Below are 15648 nucleotides of genomic sequence, written 5' to 3'. Positions count from 1 at the left end.
CTAAACTTTGGAACAGCCTACCATACCAGATCTACATCCCTGCTAATTTACCACGCTCAACCAAAATATTATATATTATATTCATTTTTGTGGACAGTTTTATTAAACTCTGTGATTATGAACTGTTTGTTGTTTAAGTTACTCAGTTCACTATAATTAGTTTGAAATGTGTTTGAGATGGTTATTATTATGTTTTTTTTATTTGAAATGGTTTAATCAGTTTTTTTGTTTGATCCTTTGATCTGTTATTGTGCAGCAGTTTGGTCAACATTTGTTAACTGACTTAACATAAAAACCGAATACTTCTTCATTTTTCACCAAGAGAAACGGATGTTTTGGTCTTGATGTGAAGAGCATTTGGCTGTTGCTATCTCCCTAACCTTGTCCACAGAATAGCATCGCATTATCCGTTCCATCACTTCATCTCAGTTGTCCTCACAAGCCATGCTGTTACTCTCCACTCCCTTCCTCTTACTTCCTTATAGACAGTGACTGGCTTCTCAGTTTATTTAATTGCTTTATATCCTGCCTGATATGAGAAATGTGTCTCCTTGTGGGTTCTATAAATTTCCCTTTTCAGAAGTGACTGCGGCCCACAAATCTTTGGCTTCTCTCCAAAAACACTCCCATACCCTTATTTATTATCTTGTATAAAGAGTCATGATGATGATGTCAGATTTGTGGTGATTACTCATACACTACAGACCAGAATCATCCTTTAGTCCAATCAATGTCATTTGTTTGTGGTTATATGTGTAAAAGTGCTAATCCATCTGAGTCTCGAAATCTTTTCTTTGGAACATATAAATAATTTCCAAAAAAACATCTCCTTTAGATTTTTTCATTGATTTGATTTTTGTTTTTTGTTTTTAGTTTTTTATATTTGAACATCTTGGGTGAGGCTGGTACAATGGGGAGAGAAGTTAAAGAGGCTGACCTCTGGGCCCCTGTTCCCAGGCCCTCGTTCTCAGGAGGAGGCCAGTGTTCCGGCCCAGTTGTCCCTCTATGGGAGCTTAGCGTGGGAGCGTGGGGACTGTGGTCAGCCACGAATGTGTCTATTGCTTCCAGATTGCCTACAAATGATTACAGAAGTTTTCTGTTTAAACTTAACACTCTACTTGCATTTGCTCTAAAGCAAACATTAAGTCTGGTTATGGTCCTTCTCAGTTGCCGTGTGCCCCTGTGTCTCCAACATGCTGACTGCATAGATAAGATCCAGCCCTGCGCTTATTTGTTCAGAAATTCTCAATTAGGAATAAGCAATACAATTTTTTGGCTCAGTGCTATAGACATGTTGAAACAATACCTTGTGAAGCACATAATAAAAGAGCAGCTTTATTCAGATTACCTTACCTCACAAACTGGACAAGTACATTTAAGTCATGTTTTGCTTCAGTAAGGACTTATGCATGATAGTGGCCAGCAGCTTTTGGGTAGCATCTGTTGCATTTTAAGAAAATGAGGGCCATCAAAATGTTGTTGCTCTTTCAACCACAAAAAGTTGTCATGCACACAAGAAAGCAATCTATTTTTCAGAGTATGAGATCTGATTAACACTTGGCAAAAGAGAGAAAACACTCCTCCGTGAAGGCCCAGTTTTTTGTGATTTGGTGAAGCAGTATGATTGCTGGCTTGCTGGACCACACATCTTATTGCAAGCAGCAGGCAGAAATAGAGAACAGGAACGAGTCTTTGCCAACAACACCATGTACCACTGCAGAAACTTGTGGATTCAGCTGAGCTGTTTCATTATTTGAGAATGCATGTCCTCTTTTGAAGTCCTTTCCCTATCATACACTAGATAGAGAATGGTGGCACACACATGAATAAGTTTAAAACTTGTGTTTCTTGAGAGTCCCTGTTAGGCAAAAAAGCAGAAAAAAACATTGTCTTTGATCTCAAATTGAGATTGGATTGGATTAGTTCCTTCTTGCTGTTCCACTTTGACTCACACCTGAGAGTGGGGTACTTTTGTTTGCCAGACTCTGGCCTTTGGCCAAAACAGGAAGAAAAAAGGATAAGTGGATAACATCTCTTTTCATGTTTGATGTATTAAAGCATACATTTCTAAACTGTCTTTCCAAGGTTTACAGTTTTGTGCACAGTTATTGAGACTTTGTATAGATGTGCACTATTGATAAAGCTTGATTTGAGTTATATGAGAAGACATGTAAGCTACTGTTGGGTGAGGGAAAAACAGCTGCTAAAATAATGGGACTATAATTACCACAACATCAAGAAGTTAATCAAACTTAATTGATCACAAATAGATGCCCAGTTGCCCTTGGATAACATCCCTGATGTCCCTGACAATTTTTGCAGTGGCTTCTCAGTTACATGCTAATATTTTACATACTTTATTAATTTGATACAAATTGGTCAAACACTGAGCTGTGTGGCTGCCTGCATTGCATCTATGCTACTTTGATTTCTGACTTTTATTTTGCAAAAATTACAATTTTTCTTTCTTTGCGAGTATCAAGATATTCCATCCATCCATTTTCTTTACCCGCTTAATCCAATGTAGGGTCGCGGGGGGGCTGGAGCCTATCCCAGCTGTCATTGGGCAAGAGGCAGGGACAGGTTGACCCTGGACAGGTTGCCAGTCCATCACAGGGCCACACAGACACAAATGAGATAAACAACCACACACACACGCTCACACTCACACTCACTCCTAAGGACAATTTTAGAGTCACCAATTAACCTAACATGCATGTTTTTGGGGGGTGGGAGGAAGCCGGAGTACCTGGAGAGAACCCACGCATACAACGGGAAGAACATGCAAACTCCACACAGAAAGATAATGTTTTAGACATAATTTTATCTATTATTTATCTTATAAAATGTAAAATAATGACAAATGCTCTTCAGTTAAAATTGTTTGGCTGTTGTCTTCAAATTGAATATTAATTTTGTAAGATTTGAAGCCTTGTGTTTGGTTTGTCCTTGATGAATTAGTCATTATTAAATAAAACGATTTTCCTTTGAAGCATGAATCCATAATTCTTCAAGACTGCCACAAAGAATGATGCAATACTGTTGAGGAATGTTGAGTTTAAAGACGCTAAAGTCAGCACAGGCTCTGGGCTGCATGTTTGAATATATGCTCTGACTGTGCCTGCAGAACAATATGAGAAACGAAAGGTCCTGTTTTGGGGGAACTATTTGACTCTTTCATTTACAATGTGAGGTCCCTCCTGCAGTTATGAGACCAGTGTGAGCAGTTGTCAGTTGCACCTGTATCAGATTGACCAAAGTATTTCATTACACTTTGCTTTAAATCTATTTATACAGTTGTGCTGTTTGTCTCTGTAGCAGTGTCCCTCCAAGATGTCTTTTCACTTTGCAGCAGTAGTCTCTGTTGTTGTCATTGTTTGAATAAGGTGGTCTCTTTCTGATTTCTTTATTTCAGGGAGATATTCAACAACTTCTGATTGTGGAAGACCCCCAGGCAGCTGCCAACTACTGTGTTAACTACATACCAGACTGTGACTCAGCTTTGCCACAAATCAACCAATCCATAAGCCTGCCAGAGGTCAGTACTGCCACATGGAGGAAGCAGTGATAACTGGAAAAACTCACGTATTTGTACAGCTCTTCCACAGTTTATATGATGAAGCATATGACATATGTCAATTAACAACAGAGTCATGGTTTGTGTTTCAGTTTTGCCTGGGAATCTTTATTAGAGGTAACATTTAAACAATACAAAAAGCTTCTACTTCTTTCACCAATGTCCTTGCTTTCCAGCCAAGTAGTGAAAGGAGTACAAGCAAATGCATCAACAGACCTCTGTGTTCCAAAGGGTGGTTGCCAAAAGAGAACTTAGAGAATAAGATAACATCAACCATCTGTTAAGGCAGAAATGTCTTCTTTTAAATGCAGCCAGCATGGAAGCATTCCTAATATCAGGTGCTCTTTTGGCAACACACACATACACACAAACATATAGTGAGTCGGAAGCCGAGAACTCAAATATGATATAATAGCTCACACTTCCCTCAAGGCATGTATAGAAATAAACCTATCAGAGTTATGAATTATTATGCATGTCTCCGGTGATGAATGAAACATATAAGAAGAAAGAGGTAGCTGGGTGTATGGTTGGATTTTTAAGGAATACAGAGTTTTAACTCAGCACTTATGTCTTCTGTATTTGTAAAATTACAAGAAAGCACATGTATTAGCACCCAACCAGGTGTGGCATGCCATTGATGAAACGATGAAGTGTGAGGCCATTTCAATATTCATTCCAGCTGGCTTTTATAGAGCTACAGCTGAGCGATGAGTTCTCGGTCCAGAGCACGTCAACATCTGTCACCTGACCGACCTACTTCCATACACTCACCCACACACTGACCATGTTTTCAAGTGATAAATCACATCATGTCTTTCCAAACTTGGCCTTTGGTGTAAGTTTCAGGCAGAGGCCATTCACATCATCGATATACAATTAACAGCACTCTTATAGATGGCACAGCCCATATTTACTTACTTTCTATGGTACACTCACACATTATAGGATCATAGACTCAGAGTGACCTCTGACCACACACGCAAATATGTCTTCCACTTTTTCTTGGAAGAAGTGTTTGTTCCCCCTCATTTCATGTTTGCTCTAGGTTTTCACCAGCTCGGTGGGAATCAGAGTGGGGTGTCTGACCCTACAAGGGTGTCACCAGCCCTGTATGTATTGCTTGACTTTCTTGTAGCAGGCTGTTTTCTTTATTGTATTTTCATTCACAGCAGTGTTTGTTTTTTCTCTACCCTCCACCTGTGCCCTCATCTTGCATTCCACTTTTTCATAAAAGAAACATCTACTTGAGTCTGATGCTGTGATGCCGAGTGACCAGCCAGCTGAACCTAAGGAGGCCTCCAAAAAGGCCAGGAAAGGCAAAAAGAACAAAAAGAAGAGGGACAAGGGCTCTAAAGGCAAAGGCAAGGGCAAGGGCAAGAAGGGGTCCAGAAGGAAAAAACAGGAAGAGGAGGGTGTTGAGGAAGGCTTCCTCAGAGTGACTACAACACTGTCCGAGTTTCAATCACAAGATCCTTTTAAGCCCTCAGAACTGCCAGAAATTGGGAGCACACTTAAAACTGTCTTTCCCACTGGAGTGTTTGACGAGGCCGTCATGAAGATGCCCACACAGGAACCTGTCTTCACAACTGAAGCCCCCACTGTGGTTCCTAGCACAATGCCTGTATCAAAGGTTACTGAGGAGGTAGACAAACTTATCAGTAGATGTCCTCCCACCATTTGCAGTTCTAACCAGTCACGGACCTAATATCATCTAACTGTAGTGAGCACTTCTTCCTATTCTCACCTCTTCAGTTGCTTTTCACCACTAACCAGCACCATTCTAATCATTGCCACCTCTGAATTGTTGCCAGAAAACATGAAGAGCGCATCTTACATAGAAAAAGATTTTGATGATTTTAATTCATGCATATGTGTATTTTTGGAATATATGCAGAGATACATTCATATGATATTTATAAAAAGCCTAGTATGTAATACAATAGAGTCCCTGTTTTTTTTCTTCCATTTTAAGAATAAATATTGGTTTTAAAGTTCACTCAAGGTGAATATTGGGTTTTGATGGTGAAAAAAAAAATTGTTAAATGAACCACTATTGCCCTATGAGCATGCAACAACAGTATACTTTTTTTTTTAATCTTGCCAATTTTTCTCACAGCAATAAACAAGGGATATTTTGGATGTCTCTTAGCTGTTTATTATTTGTCAGTCATTTTTAATGCTCCCTCTGTTTCTTTAGCTGTTTCTGTCTCTGCCATGCTGTCACATGACTCTGATCTTATCATCTTATCCATGAGCTAATTTCACTCCAGCATTGTAATTAACTGCACACCTGCCAGCCTGTATCTCAGTTAACCAACATATTTCCATGAAATCCACCTGCTTTGAGAACTTGAATTTTGTTCTTTACAAAATGTGTTTTACTCGGAGGCACTGTTTGCCGCAGAAAGTGCTCAGTGCTCCCCATCTTTTTCGCTGTGACTCACTTCAGTCTTTGTGTTGGCCTGCAGGATGACACGCCAGTGAAGACGCCACCGGTGGTGGAGTATGAAGATGACCTTTATGGAGACCTGCATGATGATCTTGTAGTTTCCACAGTAACCGTCGGCCCCAATGTTACAGAATATGAGGTGGGTTAAATGTTAATACATGAAATGCCTTCACTTCATAAGAAAAACACACATTTTGGGATTCACTCATTTACTAAACAGTTTCTGACTTTTCAACAGTTTCTTGAATATGAAGAGTTGAAGAATGACTCAGCGTCGGAGTATGAAGAGTACGAAATGTACGAGGACGACTTTGAATTTGCAGAGCGAGAAAGGGCTGAGACATTTGATTTTGAGGTGAATCTCATATATCAGTTGGGTCGTTTTAAATTGCTCGTGTCAAGTGATTTCTGACAAACCTCATCTATTCATCTGTTTCTCTACTTCAGGCTACACTCAGAGTAGAGAAAGGCCAGAAGGGAGAGCCAGCTATTATTGAACCAGTGAGTTGCTCGAGGCATTTAATGAAGAGTCTACCAGCTCTAGTTATGAGCTTGGGAACAGCTTGATATTCTCCTAATGTACATTACAGTCAGTCTGTGCTTATTTCAAGGGTACATTAATGGAAGGACCCCCAGGTCTACAAGGCCCAGAGGTAAGCCAGTTTTTTTCTTAACTGTCCAGATAAGGTCAAAAGCTCCTGATAATGTGGATCGTTGCCATCAAAAGGCAACTGCAGTATTTTTGGAAGTTGTAAAATGACTTTCACAGAAAGATAAAAACTCTGCATCATAGCGATGACAATATGATGTTATTCATATTGGGTTTTGTTTGTACATGAAGAGGGGCATGGCATAATTCCAAATAAGCAGATCAGGAGATTTTAGAGGATTCTTGTTAAATATTTGGAGGATCAGAATTTGATTTTGTTTGATCTAAATCTAAGCTACAACATGGCCATGTTCTTTAATGCTTTTCTGAGTGCTATTAGTCTATCCTTTACAGGGGCTTACTGGCCCAGCTGGACCAACAGGCCCTCCAGGACCCATGGGAGATCCAGGTGAATTGGTAAGTGTGGCTAATGACCCTGCTATAGCTCACAGGCTGAATTTTAAGTGGGAGAGTTTGACTTTAATTTTACCCTTTCACCTGAGGGTCAGAAAGAGTGGATTCAGATTTGCCCTTAAACTGAAACATGTCTGTTGGATTTCAATGTCCTCTTGACCCTGCTGGAGTTCAGGGAAGGATGTTGACTCACATGTGTGACCTGATTTAATTAGTTTTTGTTTGTATATGTATGTCTGTGTGTGTGTTTGTGTGATGAGTATTTTTGTCAACGTATCATTAGATGGAAAAGCGCATAAACACACTGACAGATGCTCTATCATCTCCAAAAGTTGACAGAGAAAACAGTTTATAAACCTTAATACTGAGCTTATGTTTTGTTTTTTTTGTAATGGCACTTATTTACACAAGTCTGAGCACACAAAAAGAATTAACATACAAATATGTGCACTGAAACATGTTCACCATGTTCAAAAAGATGAGACCTTGTGAGTTAGATTGTTCATTGGCAGATGGGCCAAACATCTGCCAAAGTGAGCTCCTTTCCAACCAAGTCCTGTCTTACATTAATTTCCTGGAGCTTTACCCAAACCTAAGGCATTAATAGCCTAATCGTAGCCCTAATCTTAAACAAAGTATTTCTCTCAAAATGTTATCATTTCCATTATTGCTTTCCGTTCCAAAAGGTAGATAAGTTCTCGAGACTTCCGTCTGTGTACAATACACTACAAGCAAAATACACAATCCTTAACCCTTTTCTTGTCTTCTCTTTTTAGGGTCCTCCAGGACGCCCTGGTCTTGCTGGGGTTGATGGGATCCCAGGTCCTCCAGGAACCCTGTTGATGCTGCCAGTGAGACCTTATAGGACACTCAGACATGCACACGCAAACACACACTGAGCACACTTTGTTTTTATGTGGTGTGGTGACATGACCACAAGGGGGGGCTGTTTGACTGATCTTCATTTACATTTGGGGGATCTGCAGTGGGACTTGACTCCTCCTTTTCCTTGCCACCAGTTTCAGTATGGAGGTGATTCACAGAAGGGACCAGTGGTGTCTCCCCAAGAGGCGCAAGCGCAGGCTATTCTGCAACAGGCCAAGGTACACTTCACAGAACCCCATCATGTGCCATCATGTTATATTGCAACATCAAGTGTGATCAAATAGTCATTTTAAGTTGTGTGTGGACAATTTAATTCTAATCAAAAGTGAAAGGTGCTTAGCTTGGCTAAAAGTAAAATGAATAAACTACACAGCTGTGTTTTTCTTCCAGCTGTCACTTATGGGGCCTCCAGGTCCACTGGGTCTGACAGGCCGACCAGGACCAGTGGTAAGGCCCCCCTCTGACTGGGACTGAATTTACACCACACCTCAAGGACTTGTCCAACATCTAACTTAATCTTTGCAATTCACCAGCTCAGACTCAGACTCAAACTTTAAACTCTTCTCTCTGATCCTAAGCTTATCACTATGCATATTCAGTGTCTTCTCATGGCCTCCGAAATCTGTCTTTATTTATTAATCAAAACTGCAGAAATGAACAATTATAAAGATAAACATTGTTTTTTTATGGCTTGCTTTCAGCTTTTTTTCATTTACTTGGAAAAATGAACTTCTTCCTCTTTCTTTTGTCAAATGAAACATTTTTTTCTTGTTTCTTTCTTTTTGAAGGGGATTCCGGGTCCATCTGGGCTCAAAGGAGACCAAGGAGACACTGGCCCCTCTGTAAGACTAGATCAGTCATTTCTACCTCATCACTGGCTACCACACCACTTTTTTTTTGTCACAATATTGGTTTCGTTTTGTCCTTTCGCTTTCCTTTTTACACCTTTTCCCATTTGTTTGTCTCTCTTCATATTTCATGTAGGGACCTCACGGGTTGCCAGGTCCCCCTGGAATTAATGGAAAGCTAGGCAAAAGGGTGAGATACCTTGAGTATTATAGGGTTCCAAGTAAAAAAATACTGCATTTTGTGATCAAAGTAAACTACGTTTAACGTACTGTAAAGGGGAATCCTTGTTAACTCTACTGGATATTCTATAGGGACGAGCAGGTGTGGATGGAGGTCGTGGAGCTCCAGGTGAAACAGGTTCAAAGGTAAGTGTTTTGAGATGATACTGCACAGCACTATGATTATAATAGTCACAGCTTAATATGCTGCACCAATAACCCATTGATTTTGTGTTCCAGTGTGAAACAAGTATTTTGTCCGTCATGGGCAATAAACACAGCAAAATCTCTTTAATAGTAACCAACTATCTCCACTTGCAAGTGTGTCTTTAGGTATTGAACAGCTCCCGGCTTATTGTATGATATTGACAACAAGGCAGCTCAATATATAACAGCTGCAGGAAGGGCTTAGTAAATAAATCAGTCTCCTCTGATGTTTGGTCCGACAGAACAGAGTCGTTATCACTCAGAGCAGCATTTCTGCGGACCTACAGCTAATCTGAAAGCTCTCCCTCCCTGACACTCAGAGCAGATGGGAAACTGTCAGGGGAGACTTTCAGTACAATTCTGCTAATGTTTACACATTACCGTATGTGTATGTTTTTCAGCGTTTAATGCACTTCCTCTCTTTTACTTCCCAGGGTGACAGGGGTTTTGACGGTCTGCCAGGTCTCCCAGGAAACAAGGGACACAGAGTGAGTTTGATTTGGTAATTTGACATTGTCACTGTATTTATTGAGTCATTCAAACATCAACATGCTAACATGACATGCATGAATTATTTACACATCATATGGCAGATGTTTATTTGCATGTTGTGATTACGATGATTGTTTTGGTTTCTATGATGACAGTGCACAAAAAAAAGGCATCTGCTCAATACTGCTATGCTAAAGCAGGACCAATCAAAAAATCTTGAGAGGTTTGAGATGAATGCTTTTATCTTGTAGGGGGACAGAGGGAAGCCCGGCCCTCATGGGCCTTTTGGAGAGCAAGGAGAGAGGGTTGGTGAACTATTCTTTCAAAAATATTTTTTTTTTGCAGTCAACGATGCCAGAAGACATACCCTGCAGCACTGATATGTTTTACCTAATTTGCCATTAAAGATATTTAAAATGAAAATCCTTTTCAGATAAATGAGTTGACTCTATAAACCTTTTAGATGGTGAAGCCCCACAGATCTAAACAGGCCTTAGTGATATCAAGTCATAAACCTCTAAATTATTAACTTCACTGTGTTGGCTTGAGTTCATTCAGCATGAACGTCTGCAAAACACATGAAAGCCACTGTAGCTAGTGCATCTCGGATGTAGAATTGAATATGTGAAAACCAGAAGCTCTGTCAGCATAATATCAATATATGCAGGCATACAGGTGAAGTCTGAGAGGGTGGACTATTAATCTTTGCTAAGATAGTTGAGGCTGATCTGTCAGTCTGCGAATTCCTTTATTGAGCAGTTTTCACAGCCTGTGGGGATACATATCAACCCACACCAAAGGTTGAATCAAATAGTTGAAGAGACTTATGTGTTGAATTAGTTTCTTTATTGTTTATTTTAGGGATCTGATGGACCTGTCGGACCAAGAGGGCAACCAGGTGAACCTGTGAGTATCCATAGTGGGAAAGTAAAAGGTTTCCTATGGAAACACATCACAGAATCATTAATTATTGATGGACAGAATGCATTTGTTTAATGTGTGCTCAAAAATATAGTAACACATAACCCCATTTGTTTGTGCAAAAATAACACAGAGTGATTTCCACAACAAACCCTCTGCAGATTTTAGCTCCAGCTCAAGTTTCTGCCAAAATCATACAACAGAACTTCCACAAATACAAAATCTGCTCTTTCTTTTTGCTCGTGTAAACACAATAGAATCACTGAACAATAGCGTAGGATGGTCACATCTTATAAACGGAATACTGCCACAGTCTTAACTCTGGCATTAGAGGAGAAGAGGCACACTTCCATATTTATTTAAATTCTGTCACTATAGATTATATCTGTGGTTTCCCAATGATCCAAATGCTGACTGTCTTCTAGTGGGCCCAAGTTTAATAGCTCTGCTGAAGAAGGTGTCATTGTTTTTGTGTATGTGCTGTGAAAACTGGGTAATTGGTTATGACTCACTCTCTATCTTTCTCCCAGTAGGTGGGGTTACAGCTCAGTAGGGTTCTGTCCATCCAAATGGACCACTCAGTGCTTGAAGAAATAGAGCTGCCATTGGCTATGTTAGAAAAGCTGTTTTAAAATACAAAGACATTGGAAAGGAGGGTTGTTAGCTGTTTTGATGAAAAAGAGAAAGGGAAGGGAGAAGTGAGACAGCAGGAGAGGAATACAGGATAGAATTTTGGTCGGTGGTGAATGAGATGAGATAGATTTAGTGAGGAGTGTCAGCACAGTAAGAGATAAAATCCTGGCCTGAATGATTATATTTCCATATCAATCACTTCCCTGGAGATCACAGATGTGGCTATGGAACAGGTGGCTTGGCCGGCCTACAAAGAGGAAGGCTGACAAAAACAGATCACACAAACACACTCGCTCAAACAGGCTAGCGCACTCTTCATGATGATCACATACGAACCAGCCATACACTCCCAAACTAAAATTAACAATCTTTCTCTTGCTGTTTTCCATTTTTCCCTCTCTTTAGTTTTGATTTATGGGTTAGCTTTCCACACACATTCAGTCTCACCATAAATGCAGGTTAGCTGCTAACTCTTTGCTGTGCTTTCTCTCTAGGGTTCCCGAGGTCTTGTCGGGCCAAGGGGGACACCTGGCCCACCTGGCCAACCGGTAAGTCAACATCACCTTGATTACAGGATCAGAGCTATTCAGTCTCTTCAACTCTATAAAAGGTTATTCAGTGCATGGAATCATAATTATGCCTCTGAAGATGAACAACAAAGCTTTTGGACTTCTCAGTATCATCCATTAAAATCTGACATTTAATCTGTGCCCATTTTTTTTCAGGGGATTCAAGGAATTGATGGAGTGCAAGGGTCAAAAGGCAACCTGGTTAGTCTTCCTACTATAAGGGTTATTATACATCATCAGGGGTTGAATATGAAAATGCGCATGTAGCTTTTTTAACTGTTTAGAAATAGAAACATTAACAAGAGTTATCCTTTGTTGAGACGGATAACAAGTCATGGATACAAGCTTGTGATTAAGAGTGTGTGTAAACAGTGTGTGATCACCATTTTTTCCATTCTTAGGGTCCACATGGAGAGGTAGGGCCCCAAGGTCAACAAGGAAATCCAGGAGTTCAGGTACTGCAGTTAACTGAAAAAACCTCCTGTTGCTATAAGAAATATTCTCCCTATTGTATGTTCGGTGAATTCACCTAAGTTCTCAACATACCCTAGAAATTGCCAGATCAGTTGCAGCCACTTGCTGTCATGTTTGTGGCATAAACTATTTTTCTCTTATTTAGATTTTTACTGAAGGTGTACTTTTTCTAATGTAGTTTTACTAATTTCTCTGGCCGTGTAGAAAATGACAATTATCCCTTTGCATGATACTGAAATGTATGTAAAACTGAAGGCTCTCATGCAAAGCAATGTGAAACATATTCAGTTTGCCAGCATGTCAACATGTCAACAATATGCTCCACTCCCCATGCTGTCCGTTATTCTGACACACTGTAAATGCACGCATAAAAATGCAGGCAAAATCAAGTCTTGGGACACAAGGCAATTTAAGCTTTATTTCGTTCCAGGGCTTTCCTGGTCCTCAAGGTCCCATTGGATTACCAGGAGAGAAGGTAGGTAGCATGTATCACACTTAATTTTAGAATTAAACCTGTGATCTTATGACCACTGTCATCACACACCAAGGGGAGGTAGGCCGGGCAGGACAGTATGACCCAGCCAATTCTGGCTCCCATTCAAACAAGACGGGGCTGGACAGGAAATCAATACTCAGCAAATACACACAGGCCTTGCAGACACTCTACAGAGAGCCTTGGCTGGTGTACATTGTGAGGCAGGACCTAGAAATTAAATAAAGATGGACTAAAACACAATATGTAGCAGTCCACTGGAAAAAGTGCTCCCCTGGGTATATGCTGAGGTGTTCAGTATTCTCTACTCTTTTTTCTTTTTTTTTATACAGGGTCCCCAGGGTAAACAAGGCATTCAAGGTCTACCAGGCATTGATGGCCCTCCCGTAAGTAAGCACAGATACACAAAAACACAAGTGCATGCATTCGTGCAAGCACACATGCAACGCAGCACCCCATTAAAACAAAGCATCTTCATATAAGTTCTCATCAATTATCCAAGGAGGAGTGAACCCCATCGCCACTGTGTACAACTTAGCATGCTGAACCTTCAGTGAAGGAATGGAACAAACTCTTATAATACTATACTTACAGCAAATTCTATCGAGCAAATGGTAGAATTATGCACGAGTTTGTAAGTACACACACGTAACCCTGAGGCTTGTCTAATGTAAACAACAGAACCACATTTGACAACTTACATTTTCTGTGGTTCACCAGTAGTAGAATGCAAAAAGGCATTTTTCTGGAGTTGATCCAAAACAATATGACATTTAGGATGAGGTCTACAAATCTTATCTCAGGGAGCCTTATCTCATCTTAGGGAATTAATTTTACACTGCAGTGGAATACATTTGTATGAGTTTTGCGTATTGCACTGCTCGGCAAAGCTTTCTGACACAGTGATACTTCATAGTGCTTCCCCACTTACTCATTTGTTGGCTGCATTTGGAAAATTCTATTAACAGGTGACAGAGAAATTATATGTTTGCAGCAGTGCTCTTACAATCTGATATTTGTTTTCTTGCTACAGGGTCACCCAGGAAGAGAGGGCCCCCCAGGAGAAAAAGGCATCCAAGTGGGTAACTGCATGTCTGTGGCTCATCTGCTGCGGTGTAGCAGGACACTAAAACACCAAAATTATGTTGTTTTTTTCCAATCTTCTATAACTGTGCATTTACTCAAAATAAGCCATGTCATTACGATCACTGTGCTCCAATAATGTCATCATCTTTATGGTATTAGTCCACTAGAATTAGTGCCAGGCACTGTCGGTCATGTCAGTCATTTGCATTTTCTTCTACCATAAATACAGGGACATAAATGAAGTGACAGAGTGCCTTTCTCATTCAAACTCGATAATAAAAAAGGCTTTTTTTTTCTGGCTGCTGCATACTAAGAGGTAACATTGTATCTTCCTGTTTTCTTTTTTTTTTCATGTAGGGTTTACTAGGTGCGCAGGGGCCGGTTGGGTACCCAGGCACTCGTGGTGTCAAGGTGAGACATTAACGCATCTTGATCTTTGTTGTAATGTCCACTGATATGTTTATTCTTTCAGTCTTTTCCTTCTGCCCATGTGTCTGCCTATGACAGACAAGCTGTTTGAGTCTATAACTGACAGGTGACAGGGGGCAGGAGGGCATCCCAGTTCTCAAGGGGACTATTAACAATAGAGTGAGGAACATTTGATGTGCAGGAGAAATGTGGAGTCAGACAGCAGAGTTGAGTGTGTAGGAGTGCAGAGGTCCATTTTGACTGAGTGGGCTTTGAAAAAGTGAAATGGCTTTTTGCTCAGTGTTTGATTTAGTCATATTTTATATGGTAGTTTGGCTAAAGGCGAAACCTGACCTTTTTGGCAAAAAAAAAAAAATGGCTGAAATTAATGTTAAAATCAAATAAAGCTCTCTAACAGAGCAAAGTTATATAAAAAGGAAATGTATCCACAGTTAGGTAGGATTTTAGTGTTTTAGGATGTGTCATTTCTGGAAATGTAAGTGAAATTCAGATAAATTGAGGAGTTTTTTCCTGAGAATTTGCTTGTGAGCTCTGTTTTTGTTTATTCTTGTATTTCACAGGGGGCAGATGGAGTCAGAGGTCTAAAGGGAAGCAAAGGAGAAAAGGTGAGAGACCGAGATAATGAGATTTTATTGTTTTGCTTGTTTTCAAACTGTGGTTTGTCACTTTAACCATGTTTGGCAAATTGTAATGATGCAATTTAAAAGCAGACATTGGACATCGCCTCTTCTCATTGCATTTCAGGGCGAGGATGGCTTCCCTGGTCTTAAAGGTGACATGGGCATCAAGGGAGACAGGGTGAGAATTCCCTCTAACAGCCTGTCAGTGTCATTGTTTCTCAGTTGATGTTTTATAAAGTAAGTGAAATTATTGCCCCCATTCTTATTTTTGTCTTCTTTTTTTTACTTTAGGGTGACAATGGAGCTCCTGGTCCTCACGGAGAGGATGGACCAGAGGGTCCGAAGGGTCAGTCAGGGCTCCTGGGAGATCTAGGACTCTCTGGGATAGCGGGGGAGAAGGTATGTTTTAAAAAATTACAGTTTCAATACAAGACTAGATTGGGTCCGAAAGCCTGGGGATAGGGGGGTTAAACAGACTGTCAAGTTAAGAAACTATCATTTATGTTGTTAACAACATAATGATATGCTCATGACAAAAAACATTCCTATGACGTGAGTATCTCAATGAACATGGATTTCTATGGCATGGATTTTATGTTACATCTAATTGTAGCCCTGTTGCCACTGGACCAATACGAATATTTAGGCCTGTAATCACCCTCAGAAAGATAACACTGCAT

General features: G+C 40.2%; 1 protein-coding gene across 1 annotated transcript in view; it reads left to right on the top strand.

Annotated features, from left to right (window-relative positions):
• Positions 1 to 15648, top strand: part of col5a3a (collagen, type V, alpha 3a) — a 44209-nt gene that overhangs the window by 12516 nt on the left and 16045 nt on the right. Inside the window, exons 5-30 of the mRNA XM_075453918.1 lie at positions 3416 to 3538; positions 4815 to 5222; positions 6049 to 6168; positions 6268 to 6384; positions 6477 to 6530; positions 6641 to 6682; positions 7033 to 7095; positions 7869 to 7943; positions 8112 to 8195; positions 8368 to 8424; positions 8766 to 8819; positions 8962 to 9015; positions 9138 to 9191; positions 9686 to 9739; positions 9995 to 10048; positions 10605 to 10649; positions 11792 to 11845; positions 12023 to 12067; positions 12268 to 12321; positions 12771 to 12815; positions 13166 to 13219; positions 13867 to 13911; positions 14277 to 14330; positions 14909 to 14953; positions 15093 to 15146; positions 15260 to 15367. Of these exons, the coding sequence (XP_075310033.1) occupies positions 3416 to 3538; positions 4815 to 5222; positions 6049 to 6168; positions 6268 to 6384; positions 6477 to 6530; positions 6641 to 6682; positions 7033 to 7095; positions 7869 to 7943; positions 8112 to 8195; positions 8368 to 8424; positions 8766 to 8819; positions 8962 to 9015; positions 9138 to 9191; positions 9686 to 9739; positions 9995 to 10048; positions 10605 to 10649; positions 11792 to 11845; positions 12023 to 12067; positions 12268 to 12321; positions 12771 to 12815; positions 13166 to 13219; positions 13867 to 13911; positions 14277 to 14330; positions 14909 to 14953; positions 15093 to 15146; positions 15260 to 15367 (2016 nt within the window). The remainder of the gene's footprint in view (positions 1 to 3415; positions 3539 to 4814; positions 5223 to 6048; positions 6169 to 6267; positions 6385 to 6476; positions 6531 to 6640; positions 6683 to 7032; positions 7096 to 7868; positions 7944 to 8111; positions 8196 to 8367; positions 8425 to 8765; positions 8820 to 8961; positions 9016 to 9137; positions 9192 to 9685; positions 9740 to 9994; positions 10049 to 10604; positions 10650 to 11791; positions 11846 to 12022; positions 12068 to 12267; positions 12322 to 12770; positions 12816 to 13165; positions 13220 to 13866; positions 13912 to 14276; positions 14331 to 14908; positions 14954 to 15092; positions 15147 to 15259; positions 15368 to 15648) is intronic.

This window comes from Odontesthes bonariensis, chromosome 21, assembly GCF_027942865.1.
Source record: "Odontesthes bonariensis isolate fOdoBon6 chromosome 21, fOdoBon6.hap1, whole genome shotgun sequence".
NCBI classification, from domain to species: domain Eukaryota; kingdom Metazoa; phylum Chordata; class Actinopteri; order Atheriniformes; family Atherinopsidae; genus Odontesthes; species Odontesthes bonariensis.
This window is presented reverse-complemented; position numbering and strand designations above follow the sequence as displayed.